Raw genomic sequence first — 15,020 nt, forward strand, 5'->3', positions numbered from 1 at the left:
GCATGATGCGGCGTCTCATCTGGGTCTGCGCTGTTTGCTTACAGAAATTTCAGTAAGTAATATTCTAGGCATAAATGGGTTAATATCGAAGGTGATTTTCTTCGCACCATGTTCAAATATGAAGCATTCAAACAATGCTTTCCATACGCAGTTAACCCATTTATGCCTAGTGGACTCTCCCATCCTTCAAAATTGGATCAATTTATTTCCAAAATTAGGGATGTCTGGTATATTTATTTCTATTTTTAGAATATTTCTTACAGAATTTCGTTTAAGCAAACAGTGTAGACCCTGATGAGACGCCGCATTATGCGGCGTCTCATCTGGGTCTACGCTGTTTGCAATGTCCTTTTTTTCAGGACGCTAGGCATAAATGGGTTAATTAAATAAATGCAACATTTTAACTCTCATAATCATAATACAGCATTCTTTCACCAGAAGGCAAGATAGACCACCGAATTAATATCTCATATTTGTCTTTATATATGTTATGACTCCCAAATTCATCTATTTGGTTTATGAAACATGCTTGCAGAGTTATGTCCCATGTCTCACATTAGTCTTGTTGAAATGCCGTGTTTTCGTAGATATTGTCACCGCAAAACTTTGTGTTCTGGTACACATCTGAAAATTAAAACAAAAACAGGTTTAATTGATAAGCAGTATGCATTCTTGTGTTACCTATTATACTGTATGTTAACTTATAATTTAATTATTTCATTTGATATGCTTGAAAACGGTGAAGGTTGTGTATGCATCGTTGAGAAGACGTCATATACTAAATAAACTAGGCCTGTATATAGAAGATAAAGTATCTAAGCGTACGTCGTATTTAAATGGCAATAACATATTATGTTTTATATATGATATAAGAAAGACTACGTGTGCAATATGGGAAAGTACAAAAAATCTACGTTATATGTACACGTTAAAAACTTTGTTAAAAAAATAAATAGTAAGAATCCTTATGAATATTTTGGATTTAAAGCATTTAACCCATTTATGCATAGCGTCAAGAAAAAAGGCATTGGCAAACAGCGTAGACCAAGATGAGACGCCGCATGATGCGGCGTCTCATCAGGGTCTGCGCTGTTTGCCTGAAGGAATTTATGTTATAAATATTCTAAATATAGAAATAAATATACTCGACCTCCCTAATTTTGGGGAAAAAATGATCCAATTTAGAAGGACGGGAGAGTCCACTAGGCATAAATGGGTTAGTGTGGATGTCTCTGTGGAGCTTTACGTTAGTGCAACAACACTTTAACTGTATACGCATAAACTGGTTAGGGTGTGTATTGTGCTTTTATTCTGAGTCTTATATCTATTTTTCCTGATAATCTCTAATCAACTGCCTAACGACAAACATACGGTTTTACTGAATTGCTAGCTCACAATAAATGTATATGTGTGCATAATATTTCTTACATAAACACGTTGTTTCTTTGTGTATATTTATTATAGAAACCTTACATCTGCATAGCTATTATGCATTTTTGTTTATTTCCTACTTAAGTTCCGGTCACTTATTTAGCATGAGGCGTCGGTCCGCTATATGTTTAAGGGCTGTCTGGTTGGTCACTTAAGTGTCGTGTTCTGAGAAAACTGGGCATAATGCTTGTGCGTAAATTGTCATCCCAGATTAGCCTGTGCAGTCCGCATAGGCTAATCAGGGACGACAATTTCCGCTTTAATGGAATTTTTCGTTTAAATGATGTCTCTTCTGAGCGAAAATCAGTCACGGCGTAAAGCGTCGTCCTTGAAAATCCAGTCACGGCGTAAAGCGTCGTCCTTGAAAATCCAGTCACGGCGTAAAGCGTCGTCCTTGAAAATCCAGTCACGGCGTAAAGCGTCGTCCTTGATAAGCCTGTGCGGACTTCATTTTGCCAAGTTTTCTCAGAACGCGACTCGTATGTTTTAGGGCTGTCTGGTCGGTCACGTAAAGGCCAGAAGGCCCTCATTGGTGTTTACTATTTTTAACCCATTTATGCCTAGTGGACTCTCCCATCCTTCTAAATTGGATCAATTTATTTCCAAAATTAGGGATGTCTAGTATATTTATTTCTATGTTTAGAATATTTCTTACCGAAATTCCTTTAATCAAACAGCGCAGACCCTGATGAGACGCCGCATTATGCGGCGTCTCATCTGGGTATACGCTGTTTGCCAAGGCCTTTTTTCTAGAGGCTAGGCATAAATGGGTTAATTATTATCTTTCTAAACTAAAGTATATTCAAACAATTGACCTTAAAATAATAGAATAACTGATATTTCCTAATAATAGAGTTTTGTATTTAGCAATAATACTTCATCACAAATTATATGAAGGCCTAAATTCATCTCATAATGGTTATAAGACGGGCTCCCGGGGTTTAATTGTTCCTATATTCCGACTTACGTTCCTCCTCTTCCTCGTCCTCAGTCTCATCGTCCGTTGTTATGAACGCTTTCAGACATTCGTGGATGTATACATACTGGTCCTGTAATGGAGAACATGTGTACCTGCGTTTTAGTTATTCCATTTCGGCGGGTGATACATCATTAAGATACACCACGTGTTATAAATTTTGCTTTCTAGCTTTAATGAAATTAATATGTCACTAGCAGTATAATGATGTCATTAGATCTATGACATAAGGTAATGTCTATCGTGCTTTCGACAGTTTTTTAATGAATCTTGCGATAATGATGAAATATTTGAAATATCAGGTAAGTTTCTAATACGGATAAGTTTATTTGCTGGGCAAGAACGCCTATAGCATTCCACAACGCTTAAGGTTCCGGCTTTCTAAGCATTTTTAAATAAACGTGTCTGTTTTCAACACTTAACAATCACATTCTTTGTTACAAATATTCATAGTTTGTTACCATTTCTTCAAACGACTGGTATGTTTTTCAACCGAACTTATGATATAAAAATAAGATGTAATTAATGAACCATACACTAATTCACCAAGAACAAATATGAATTTATATGCATAATAAGTGATCTAACTGATAATAAATTGCACGTCGACCAAAATCACTATACTAGTCAAACTAAATATGAAATAACGATGTCCTTAGTTACATCCTTTGTTCTGATAATAAATTGAACGTCGACCAAAATCACTATACTAGTCAAACTAAATATGAACTAACGATGTTCTAAGTTACATCCTTTGTTCTCAGTGTTTGAATTACATCAACAAACCTCAGTCTGCACCATGTTGCACCGGTGATCACGCATGTCTAGAACTAGTTGATAGATATCTACGTCGTCATGGTCACGAATGTGTTGCAGAAGATGGTCAACAGCAATGTAGGTTCCGGTCCGCCCAACGCCAGCACTAGCACATAAATGATGGTAATTCATATACATATGCTTAAGTAATGTTATTTTATTCAACATCACTTACTTATTGTACACAACAACAACTTATTTTGATATCAAATAGTAAAATACATGGATCAAAAAAATATTAATCTTAGTAGTAAATAACCAATACTATTATACTTATCTTATCCTAAGATGAATGTGTGAATATTAACACATTTATTCATAGTAGACTATCCCATCCTTCTAAATTGGATCAATTTATTTCCAAAATAAGGGATGTCTAGTGTATATTTTTTCCATATTTATAACATTTCTTACAGAAACTCCTTTAAGCAAACAGCGCAGACCCTGATGAGACATCATGCGGCGTCTCATCTGGGTCTACGCTGTTTGCCAATGCCTTTTTTCTATACGCTAGGCATAAATGGGCTAACAACAATGTTTTTTTTTGTATATACGATAATACGCATTTATAGTGTTAAATAGAAGTTTTCATTGAATGAACTCAGACATATTACACACAAAAATGTTTCAATAGGAACGAATATCACACGTTTGATTTTGCCCTTCCAGTCAGCCCTCGGCTTCAATCCGATATATGTGAACCAAAACCCATTTTGTAAACCTTATATTTAATTGAAACACTAGGGCAGAACGATGAAAATTACCCTATTATTATTCCATTTATTACAAACTACGTACATGCATATAACGCTAACAAATGCATGCACGTGAAGGCATTGTTTTGTATTTGCAGAACATTAAATGCACAGGCGTATATATGGTCGACACATCAAGGAATATATATGTAAACCTTGCGAGAAAGGTGTGGTGTCATGCATACCTGCAATGAACAACAGAAGCAATATCATTTCCAGGCATTACTTTGTGTTCTCGGACAGTCTTCACAAAGTCTAGAAGCATCTTTGGGTCATCTGGGCAGCCCATATCGGGCCATTTCAAGTACCAAAAGTGTTTTACAGTCCGGCATTCTTTTTGCTATGAAATGGAACGGACACAGGCGTTTATGTTTTACATGCACATTTGGACGGACAGATGGCATGTATTGAATTTGTTACCTATCATGAATGTAAGGACATATGAAACATAAAAGGCGTTATAACTAAGACTTGTGCACGTTTTACTGTTACAATTATCGATTCAAGAGAAACTGTCAATACCTATTTTTGGTAAGTTCAAATATTTCAGTAGCTGTAACACTTGTATTGAGAACAGGTACACAAGCAATAAATTTTAATATGTTCAACAATTAAAAGCTGTGTTCAGACATGGGTCATGAAAAGAAAGTCGTGCAACTAGAGTGGTTCAACTACAAAGGCTAAGACTTCGAACGCACAACATCTACAAGTATTATATCGAACATATACTGATTCAATGACCACTCAATACACTTGGAAAATACCTTCAATGGACCAGAAGGGGTCCATTTGGAAATCGAGGCCGATATTGGCGGACTAACGTAATGAAATTTATCAAAGGCCAATGCCGTTGCGGACACCCAAAATCAGGCCATTGCAGGTAATGGAAGTGTTTAACCTTTCGGGATTTGTTCCCCTATACATCGGTGAAGAATTAAAGGCTTCATAATGATAAAACATAGTGAAGTCAAGGTCGCCTTGAACAACATATTAATATTCCAATAATTTAGTTATATGTGTATATGTGTATCCAATAACGTTACTATAGAATGATGAAACATTTGCTTGAAGATAAAATAATGCATAACGTGTACGTGAAAACATATTATTAACATATATCAAACATACAATATTAGGCTCGGCAAAACAACTTACAAATCTTACTTCAAAAATGCGTAGCGTGTAGTCTGAAAGGTTGGATTCGGACTGGATTGAGACAATCAGATCACCGTAGAAGACTGGGTCGTTCAGGTTCGGCCAATACTGGTCGAATACATTTCCTCTATGCAAAACAAATACACATATAGTAAAATTTCAGCTGTATCAGCAAAAGAGAAACCTTATACAGTGCGAACCTAAATTTATAGCAAGGTACTAAATGCCAGACAATGGGACACAACACAAAAAGCACTAGATAAGACTCACAAGTTTTAGAGTCTTACAATTAGACATTCAAATCATTTTCTAGCAAATTCGGGAAGATGCGCAATTAAGGTTGTAAAAAGACATATTAAAAAGCTTGGTTATGTATGTCTATCTTTTACAAGAAATTAAAAGTAAAATATTTTCAAATACAGTTATAACAACCAGTTAGAATTAAACTATTATGATTACACAATCACATTCTAAACGCTCTTTTAAATTTGTTGTCGGAAAACAAGCTGACCAACATTGTCTTTGCAATTTATGTATAACAGCAATACACAAAGATTAATTGTTGTTTTATATTCAGCAATGTGCGATTATGACACAAAATCGGATGTAACAATAATTTGAAACAATTATACATCTACATACCCGTCCTTTCTCTACCAGTCTTGTCAGCATGACGATCGTGTCCACAGTTTGCTCCCAGATCATGCGCCAGAAGTCATCAAACGTCATCTGCATAGGACCCTGTGTCGCTATGTATTCTCTGCGAGAGGTGTATCCCTGCATAGGACCCTGTGTCGCTATGTATTCTCTGCGAGAGGTGTATCCCTGCATAGGACCCTGTGTCGCTATGTATTCTCTGCGAGAGGTTTATCCAGTCATCAAACGTCATCTGCATAGGACCCTGTGTCGCTATGTATTCTCTGCGAGAGGTGTATCCAGTCATCAAACGTCATCTGCATAGGACCCTGTGTCGCTATGTATTCTCTGCGAGAGGTGTATCAAGTCATCAAACGTCATCTGCATAGGACCCTGTGTCGCTATGTATTCTCTGCGAGAGGTGTATCCAGTCATCAAACGTCATCTGCATAGGACCCTGTGTCGCTATGTATTCTCTGCGAGAGGTGTATCCAGTCATCAAACGTCATCTGCATAGGACCCTGTGTCGCTATGTATTCTCTGCGAGAGGTTTATCCATGCAATTTGTTTTCTATGAGTCCAAAGCGATATTTTGTTATTTTATGTATAAACCAGTGCCAATCGTTATTTTTGGAATATGTAACGTTGTCAATAAACAAAAAGTGGGAACGATCCTTTAGACAAGAAGATAGACGTAGAATTTATAACGCCAGTAAGATTTAACACAGCAAAATCTAATTAACGAAACTAATTACAGGAATTCATGAATAAGTTCAATGTTTTACGGATATAACTGTGCTAGTTTAGAGCATTTAATGACACATACTGGAATATAGTTGGCATTGATAAAATCTGAACCTTCCACGTCATCAAGTGGACGAAGTTTAACTCTTGACCGATCATCTGATGAAATAACAGTAAATGTTAGGACATGGACATATCAAATATATCAAAAATTGATGTATATCAAAAAACTAATTTAAATTAGTAATATGAATATAGTATTTAGTATGTAGGTTTTATGGAGTTAAAATATAATAGAAGTATGTGTATCGATGACGCCCATATAGCAAAAGTATTCCATATTCTTGGACTTGAACATTTGTTATACTACTGTATATATTCTGCACTCACGACATCATAGGGGTATTAGAAGTCGAATATTGAAAAGGTAAGGATCAATTAAAAACTGCTTGAATTTAAAAACACTATATTATTTTGACACGTTAAACACATGACAAATTCTATGTCTTGAGACACAGAACAGTAATCAATGTTAGCGAACCCTCACAAGGCATGATGTTGGTGTAACGGTTCTTTGGCCTATCATTCTCGGAATTTGCGGCCGTCACAGGATGAGATGGACTTTGTTCTTTCAGCAGCTAGATACAATGTATATAATTACATTGAATACTACTACTGAATATTTCATTGATTGTATTATGTGTGGGTCTACTAAGTATATTGCTTTTTATAGAAAAGCAACTACAAATCGTATACATGTTGAAGCTGTAATTCATTGGTTATATGCTGTAGTATATTAATATCCGAACATGCTGTAGTATATGAATATATACAAACATATTATTCATTTACAATTTGCTTCCAAATTCTTTTTTAATAATACGGTATACAGCAAAACATGTAGGTTAACAGTTATTACCACGACTAAATATTTACATTGTAAGCCTCCGCGAATAAAAGATTACTGTCCTTGTGCATGTTTTCCACGTAAGCGGGGAACTCCGATAATTTCACTGGACACGGTCTGTAATTTAGCCTCAATCGTATCATTGTTGCATATAAATATAAAAATAATAGTCATATTTTATGATGCGGCTTATATATTAATGTCACAACTGATAGAAAGTAACTGATTATGTCATGAGTTAATTACAGCTTACCATCGCTATTAAATGAATCAAAAATTTAAATATAATTGTATGTTAAAGCCATAGGTTACACATTTCAGAAAGAATTATGCAATAAAGCCTTCTATTACAATCGAATACGTTCATTTGTAAAACGCTACACATGTTTGCATACATATAATAATTATTAAAAAAAATACTTGCTTGAAAATATGATCTGTATCAGTGTCTATATTTTGCATATCAACAACTCCTTTTCTGGTGCCATTTTCAACTTCCTTTCCGGCGAAACATCTGCGAACAAATTGAATTGGTGTATACTGACATATGATAATTAATGACCGAAACACACAAAACAATCCATATAAAACCTAATTCAATTTAAAAGAAACAACACAATCGGACAAAGAACATAAACAATTCGGCAAGTTTACTAAAATATTCGCTTAAAGGGGGCAAATTATAAAGCTAACAAGCACTGGCGTTTTTCATTGAGTTTGTTTAAACACGACGTCCGTAGAATTTTAAATGTAATTGGTTTAAATAAAATAGTGTCACGTATTTGAATCGTTACACTTAAACGACTCTTACAGTCGCTTTTTCCGTTTCATGAAGATGATAACAACTCCTGCAATGACAATGGCTACAACAGCTGCCACAGCTCCGCCTATTATTCCTGCCGTTGGGTCTGGAGCTTAAACACAAAAAAGTATGTACACATATCCCTTGAAATAATTTTTTTTCTGTTTTTCGTTAAATTATTTTTCGTCCAGACCGTGTGTTGTGATAAGGTATTCATTAACTTTTTTTTAACAGTTTTTGCATTATAAAATTGTTGTCGAAGGTGAATCATCAGTTATATGTATTCATTATTATAGTAAGTATTGAGACAATAAGTAATGTCACGTACCTGTCCTAATCGGTTGTGAATATAGTGTTTCTGTACATCCGGATGTCGTGCATGCAAATGATTTCACTCTGATAATAAACACATTGTAACGTAATCCATGAGGTTAGGTGCATTATGCACATCTTTTCGATATTCTAATACAAAATGTCTACGAAAGCAAAGACAAAGACGACTCTGCAGACAATAAGTTGTACAGTTTTACGAAACTGCTGGTGAAAAGAATGGAAATGTTGGAACAACGATTGAATGTGTCATAACGAAATCCTTAATTGCCAATGTTTAATTAGAGGGGTTTGTTCACAGGTTGGCTCAATGGCAAAATGACAAAGAATGTTTACATCATATTCAGACAAACGAAATAACACTACCGACTAAGATATCATTAAAATATCGTCAATATAAAGAAGTGAAACTCCACAAGCTGCAGCAGTATTGCATTTCTATCATTTATTTATGACAAGGAACCAATCGCCAAAACGGTTAAGTACGGCACAAAACGAAACAAATATACACATAGTAGAATAAAGCTTGGGTCACCGCCTTGGAACGGTCATATAGCGCTCAACCTCACACTTGGCCCAGCAATATGCATGATACATATAAGTGTAAATACAATTTAACCTCATAGCATTGCAACTTAAATTAAACAGCATTAAAAGGGAATTAAGACGCATTCAATTTAATTACTATTGAGTTACTCAGTGGTTGGAATGAGACCAGAGCAACAGAGTAACAACTTTTTGAGGCACGATGAAATGAAATTACGAACACGTATCAACAACATCCCTTTTTTACAAAAAGATTGAAGCATATAGCATCATATAGTTAATAATTGGAAAACCAACTTGTATGCTCTTCCTGCTTTCAGTGGCTCGTTGCAGTACTCTTGATTATTGGAACAGTCTTCTGTGCCTATGATGAAGTTCAACGGTTCTATTTCTGCAACAGCAGCACGTCGTCGGCGTTTGTTACCACCTAGAAAGTATTCGATCTCCATGTTAACCGCACTGATCAAGATGTATTGCTAAAGAACTACTTTTTCCTTGGTTGCAAAATAGTTTGAAATCGTACAGTGTTTATCTTTAGGACATGAAGGGCTTCAATTAGGACCAGTTGCTAAATATGTCGGAATGTCATCCATGTCCTTAACTTCGGACCACTTCTTGTAAAGGGTATTTTTTCTGGCTTCGTACTCGCCGCGACTCCCAACGAAAGAAAGGTCTTGAAAAACAATGTTCATTGACATTTTCTTATGAAAGAAAACAGCTTTTGATAAGGCAAACGTCGACAATTTATATGTATAACGAAATTGCAGAAACATTACAGGAGGAACAATCTTGTAAACACCCGATAGATCATTTTACAATTAAATTGATAAATTGCCTATACAATACAGGACAATAACATACAACACGACATTAAGGATTTAATTATAAAAGCTGTGGTCAGCGCCTTTGAATGGTTTATATAAAGCATTGGAGGTTTAAATCGGTTGAGATACATACTAAAACTGATATGATGTGATCACTCACCTGTTGCGTTACTTTCCTGTGCAATAATTATCCCCCAGTGAACAAGTGTGCCAGTTTTATTATTACACAGGAAAGTCTTTGACAGTTCTACAGCAATCATCTGTTTGTCATCAGCGACCGTAACATGAGCCTTTTTCGTCAGAGGATTTGACAGGGTTTCTGGAGGCTCTTCCGGTGCTGAAATAAGTAAAACTTGAAATGAACTATGAACTGTCAAATTGGTATAGCTTTAACTCAATAACGATTCTTTAATTGTGTATTGTTGTATAGCTTTATTTAAATTTAACAAGCGGAATAAATATAAGTCATGTGTTTAACGTGTGTATACCCCCTGGTTTAACTTCGACCGTCACGCTGAACGACTCTCCATGTCCAACACTCGTTGCGGAGCGAACCTTTGAATAATACATTAACATACAATGAAATTGAAGACTCCTGCGAAACAAATAAAACGTTCAGTAAATGCAGACAGGCCAGAAGCTTGGGTATGTGAGTCATTAGAAATATTGAGATAATGAAACTCCTGATTCTGATGAACTGAAATGAATTATTAACCATTATTGTCAAAAACTTCAAAAATAGTACCTCAACGGTCACGTTTGATTTGTTGTCGATGTATATCGGAATAGTATGATTCAGTGTTGAAGCGTTAACGTTAATCTGAAAAGAACACGACCGAATGTTGCTTAAAGTATCACTGTGTGTGTGTAATTCATTGTTTATGCATGTTTGTTAATAAAATGGTATGACTAAAATTGAAATGAATATATATTCTGAGTATCTAAGATATAAAGCAAACTAAATTATTACGGCGTACAAGACAATTTAAAGAAAATGCACTCAATTTAATCTGTTTGTACCTGTTGGTTTCCATTTGAACAATATATTATGTATCTAACAAGTATGCCATTAAGATCTCTATCTTTGGGAGCCTGCCACTTCACGTACAACATTGGCGGTTTCGTCAAGTCTTGCTCAGATACGGCGATCAGACTCTGGAGTCTTCCCGGAACTGACATTTCAAAGAAAAAAACACACAATATTATACGATATTTTGCATTGTTTGGTGTTTTTATTTGATTTGAATATAAATTTTAATCAGTAAATGTACTTTTCGTTTCTTCTTTCCCTGCATCAGGGGATAAATAGCAGAAGCAGCAGACGCAGCAGCAGTAAAAGTAGCAGTAGCAGTAGTAGCAGTGGTAGCAGTAGTAGTAGTAGTAGTAGTAGTAGTAGAAGTAGTAGTAGTAGTAGTAGCAGCAGTAGTAGTAGTAGTAGTAGTAGTAGTAGTAGTGGTAGTAGTAGTAGTAGAAGTAGTAGTAGTAGTAGTAGTAGTAGTAGTAGTAGTAGTAGTAGTAGTAGAAGTAGTAGTTGTAGTAGTAGTAGTAGTAGTAGTAGTAGTAGTAGTAGTAGTAGTAGTAGTAGTAGTAGTAGTAGTAGTAGAAGTAGTAGTAGTAGTAGTAGTAGTAGTAGTAGTAGTAGCAGTGGTAGTAGTAGTAGAAGAAGTAGACGTAGTAGCAGCTGAGTACTACATTTGTGGTAGTATATGTTTTGTTGTTGTACACGTTATAGTTGTTATTGTTTTAATAATAGGATTAGCAGTAATATGAGTAGTTGTAGTAGTTATTGTTGCCTGTTATGTGTGGATGTTGTTGTTTTGTGGTATCGAGTCTTACCGCTTTCAGCAGTCTGAACGATGATTGTAGAGGATTCACTTCGTAGAGGTCCCTGAGTCCATACGATGTCTCCGCAGTGACTGCTATGGAGTAATTCCAGTAAGCATCGAGGTCAAAGAGATCGGCGTATGTAGCCAGTTGATCTGTTTATATTATCATAAACACACATAAGAAATATATAAAGCTGTCTTAATGACCTTAATTGGAAAAATATACAACCTGAACATTAAAAGTGCAAAAATCTTATCCTTGACATTACACACGCATATACAACGTATTTGTTTCGAAACTATACATTGAGACAGCCTGTCATAAGTTTTATAGTGGCTGACCTATTTAGTTGTTTTTGTTATATTTAAAATATGTATAGAAGCGTTGTATGTTTTATGATAAAACGCATATAATGTTCTAAATAGCCGTTTTTCTTCCATAATTTTACAGCAAACAAGTGATCAGCGCCAATAAATGCCAAACAACACGAACGCTCACCGATCCACCATCCTTCGTTTGTGACATAACTCTTCAATTGTGAGTTATCACTAACGTCAGTGACACTAATGATATATTTGGTCGGTCCAGTAAACTGGATTGTACTGTTCCAATGAATCCTTACGGCGGACGATTCGATTTTGCCTTGGCGTAACTCACTTGGGGCAATCGGAACTGAAAAGTAGTATATATAATCTTTACAATCTAACGAGCAAAGTGTTTTCCTGTAAAGTAAAGTGGTAACTTGCCTTCAATAAACGAGCTTTTATCCTGAAAATTACTTTGTTTATATTTTAATTTTTCTAGTTATATTGAGCTTTGATTTGATTATTAAAAATGGCAAAACATTAAATTTAATGCATCTTGTGTTAGCGCTTTAACAACGTGACATATCGGTAGTTATAAACACATTACCATCGATTTTTGACGTGAAATTGAGTGAGATGTCATACGTTCCGTTACCAGCGTGTGTTGCCGCCTTTACACGTAAAGAATTATTTCTAAACGGAAGCAAATCATTACAAAAATGTTCGTGTATGGAAGCGTTCGTTGCGAATGTAGAAACCCAAGTTTCATTTATGAAATTCACACTTGATGAATTCAACAGTTCCACGTAAAATCGTGTCAGTATTCCGTTTGCATAACATGGATCCATCCACTGTATCGTGGCATTGCGTGCATGAACTGAACTGCTGTTGGTGGTATTTATACCACTGGGAGCTGTTAAAGACAAACACATTTTAATATAATTACACAATCCACTACAATAAAATTAACGTTTTGTTAAATTAGCTTCAAGTAAATTAAAACAACTATTTAAAGGGACTGTCAACCACGAATGACGAAAAATAAAAAAGTTCTAAAATGCCGTATTTTTTTTTTTACAAGTATTAGTTTATATTTATTAAAATATCACGACTGGTATATTACATTGCTTGAAAAACGTTCATTTTTTCAGTATATTCGGTAATAAAATTTCGCGATGTGAAATCGAAAGTACATCGCGAAAATAGGTGACATAACGATATACACACTATAAATAACGCAAGTAGATTGAACATTTTATATATAAAATATATGCAATTCACTACGCATGTACAATTTGCATTCCTGGGTTTACCACGTGACGATGATTATCAATCGACTTGCGTTATTAAAAGTTCACTGGTAGTTACCTGGTATGCATACCCAGTAAAAATAAATAAATACAAAAATAAAGTAAAAATAAAAAAAAACTTTTTTCATGTTATGATATATACCAATATAAACTAATAATTGTAAAAAATACGGTCTTTTAAAACTTTTCTTTCTTTGTCATTCGTGGTTTACAGTCTGATTAAGACATTTGTTATTATTAAAACACATGTTATAATTCTATTCAAATATAAATTACCTACGCAATTAAATTATTTGAAAGACGTTCAGTGTTCTTTTAAAAGACGACGTTCTTACTTCATTCGTGTGTTTGAACAACCAGCACATCGGAAAAATTCCCTGCCCGATATTATTTGTTGCTCGGACTGATATATCGTACCTCCAAAATGGAAATATATGTTCCGTCATGTTACTCTCGTGTGTGCGAGTATGTGGTATAGCTTCTTTTATGTCAACAATGTCACGACACTTTCGTTCTTTGTAAGCATACTTTACTGTGTAGTTCCTCACGATTCCATTGCGCTCATACGCTGGCAACCAATCCAGATCAATGAAGTGAGCATACAGTTTAGTGTATTTTAAATCTACGGGTTAACCTGGAACTATATAAGAATTGATTATTATTTCCAAATATTTTTTTGCATCGCACATCCTTAAATCTGCGTTTATTAATTTGTAGAATTAAATAGTTGTATACTAGTAGTATTATTAAATTAATGTAGAATAAACATCATCTATTTGCAAAAACAATTCCTTTACACACAGATTTACTGTATCAATTTATAACACTAAAAGAGGAAATAGTCTATATGTTATGAAGACGTTGTTTTGGCTTTGAAGTATATAGATACTCTGTTTAAATAAGGATAAATGTATATATGTCCTGTATATACACATAGTTATAGATATATATCCGTAAGCAAATGTTGTACATGTATGAGTTGTACTTACTATCTTCAAGAGTGGACATGTTTACATCGGAGTACGACCCTATCATAATTGTATAGGCAGCTATATACACCGTGTAATTTCTGAACGGATGCAAGTTTGTTATGGACCAAGACAGCGGTTCCTCTGCTGAAAAGTTATAGGTGATGACGACCTCACACGCCTGTATCCAGAAAAACATACTTTGAAGTTACTCAATTATCCTGAAAAGCACATAATATCTACTGCACAACTCGCCAGCATATATACATGATGCATTCTAAACAACTTACCGAGTTTGTGATGAACACATAAATTAAACATCGAAATTAATTTCTTACATATTTGTTAAACTAAGACACTTTGGCTTTCTACTTACAAAGTTTGAATTAGGCGACTGATCACTACAATTAGAACACTTCCACACTGCACTTTGTACGCACGTGTTGTTTGTGTCATTAACCCACGCAGTATAAAAGCGAAGAATACCGTTTCTAATGCTCGGTAGTGACCATTGAAGAGTCTTTGAGTTAGATGTTACATTGGTACTCCTCAGATTGTGTACATTCTCAGGAGCTAAATGGAAATATATACTTAAAATAAGATTTTCGGTAATATACAATAATGAGAATTCTCAAACACTTAGTAAGGCTTGAACACTTTTTGTTTGTTATTTTGAAAATAATTTTAC

General features: G+C 34.9%; 1 protein-coding gene and 1 long non-coding RNA gene across 2 annotated transcripts; both read right to left on the bottom strand.

The window, feature by feature from the left end:
- Positions 1-210: 210 nt before the first annotated feature.
- On the bottom strand, positions 211-9,547 carry LOC127863852 (tyrosine-protein phosphatase 10D-like). Its single transcript, XM_052403520.1, is given in 14 exon segments — positions 211-624; positions 2,399-2,480; positions 3,194-3,329; positions 4,164-4,318; positions 5,143-5,247; positions 5,249-5,260; positions 5,776-5,910; positions 6,596-6,672; positions 7,061-7,151; positions 7,450-7,537; positions 7,845-7,934; positions 8,232-8,334; positions 8,551-8,618; positions 9,396-9,547. Coding segments are annotated over 14 exon segments (1,362 nt in total). The 3' UTR covers positions 211-556.
- An 89-nt stretch (positions 9,548-9,636) lies between these two features.
- Positions 9,637-14,498, bottom strand: LOC127863859 (uncharacterized). The gene is made up of 10 exons (XR_008041210.1): positions 14,354-14,498; positions 13,700-14,004; positions 12,662-12,967; positions 12,248-12,421; positions 11,759-11,901; positions 10,943-11,094; positions 10,668-10,742; positions 10,411-10,477; positions 10,083-10,259; positions 9,637-9,771 (listed from the first exon to the last, which is right to left on the bottom strand). It is a non-coding gene; the product is annotated as an uncharacterized LOC127863859 (long non-coding RNA).
- Between the last annotated feature and the right edge of the window lie 522 nt (positions 14,499-15,020).

The sequence above is a fragment of the Dreissena polymorpha genome, unplaced genomic scaffold, assembly GCF_020536995.1.
Source record: "Dreissena polymorpha isolate Duluth1 unplaced genomic scaffold, UMN_Dpol_1.0 chrUn049, whole genome shotgun sequence".
Taxonomy (NCBI): domain Eukaryota; kingdom Metazoa; phylum Mollusca; class Bivalvia; order Myida; family Dreissenidae; genus Dreissena; species Dreissena polymorpha.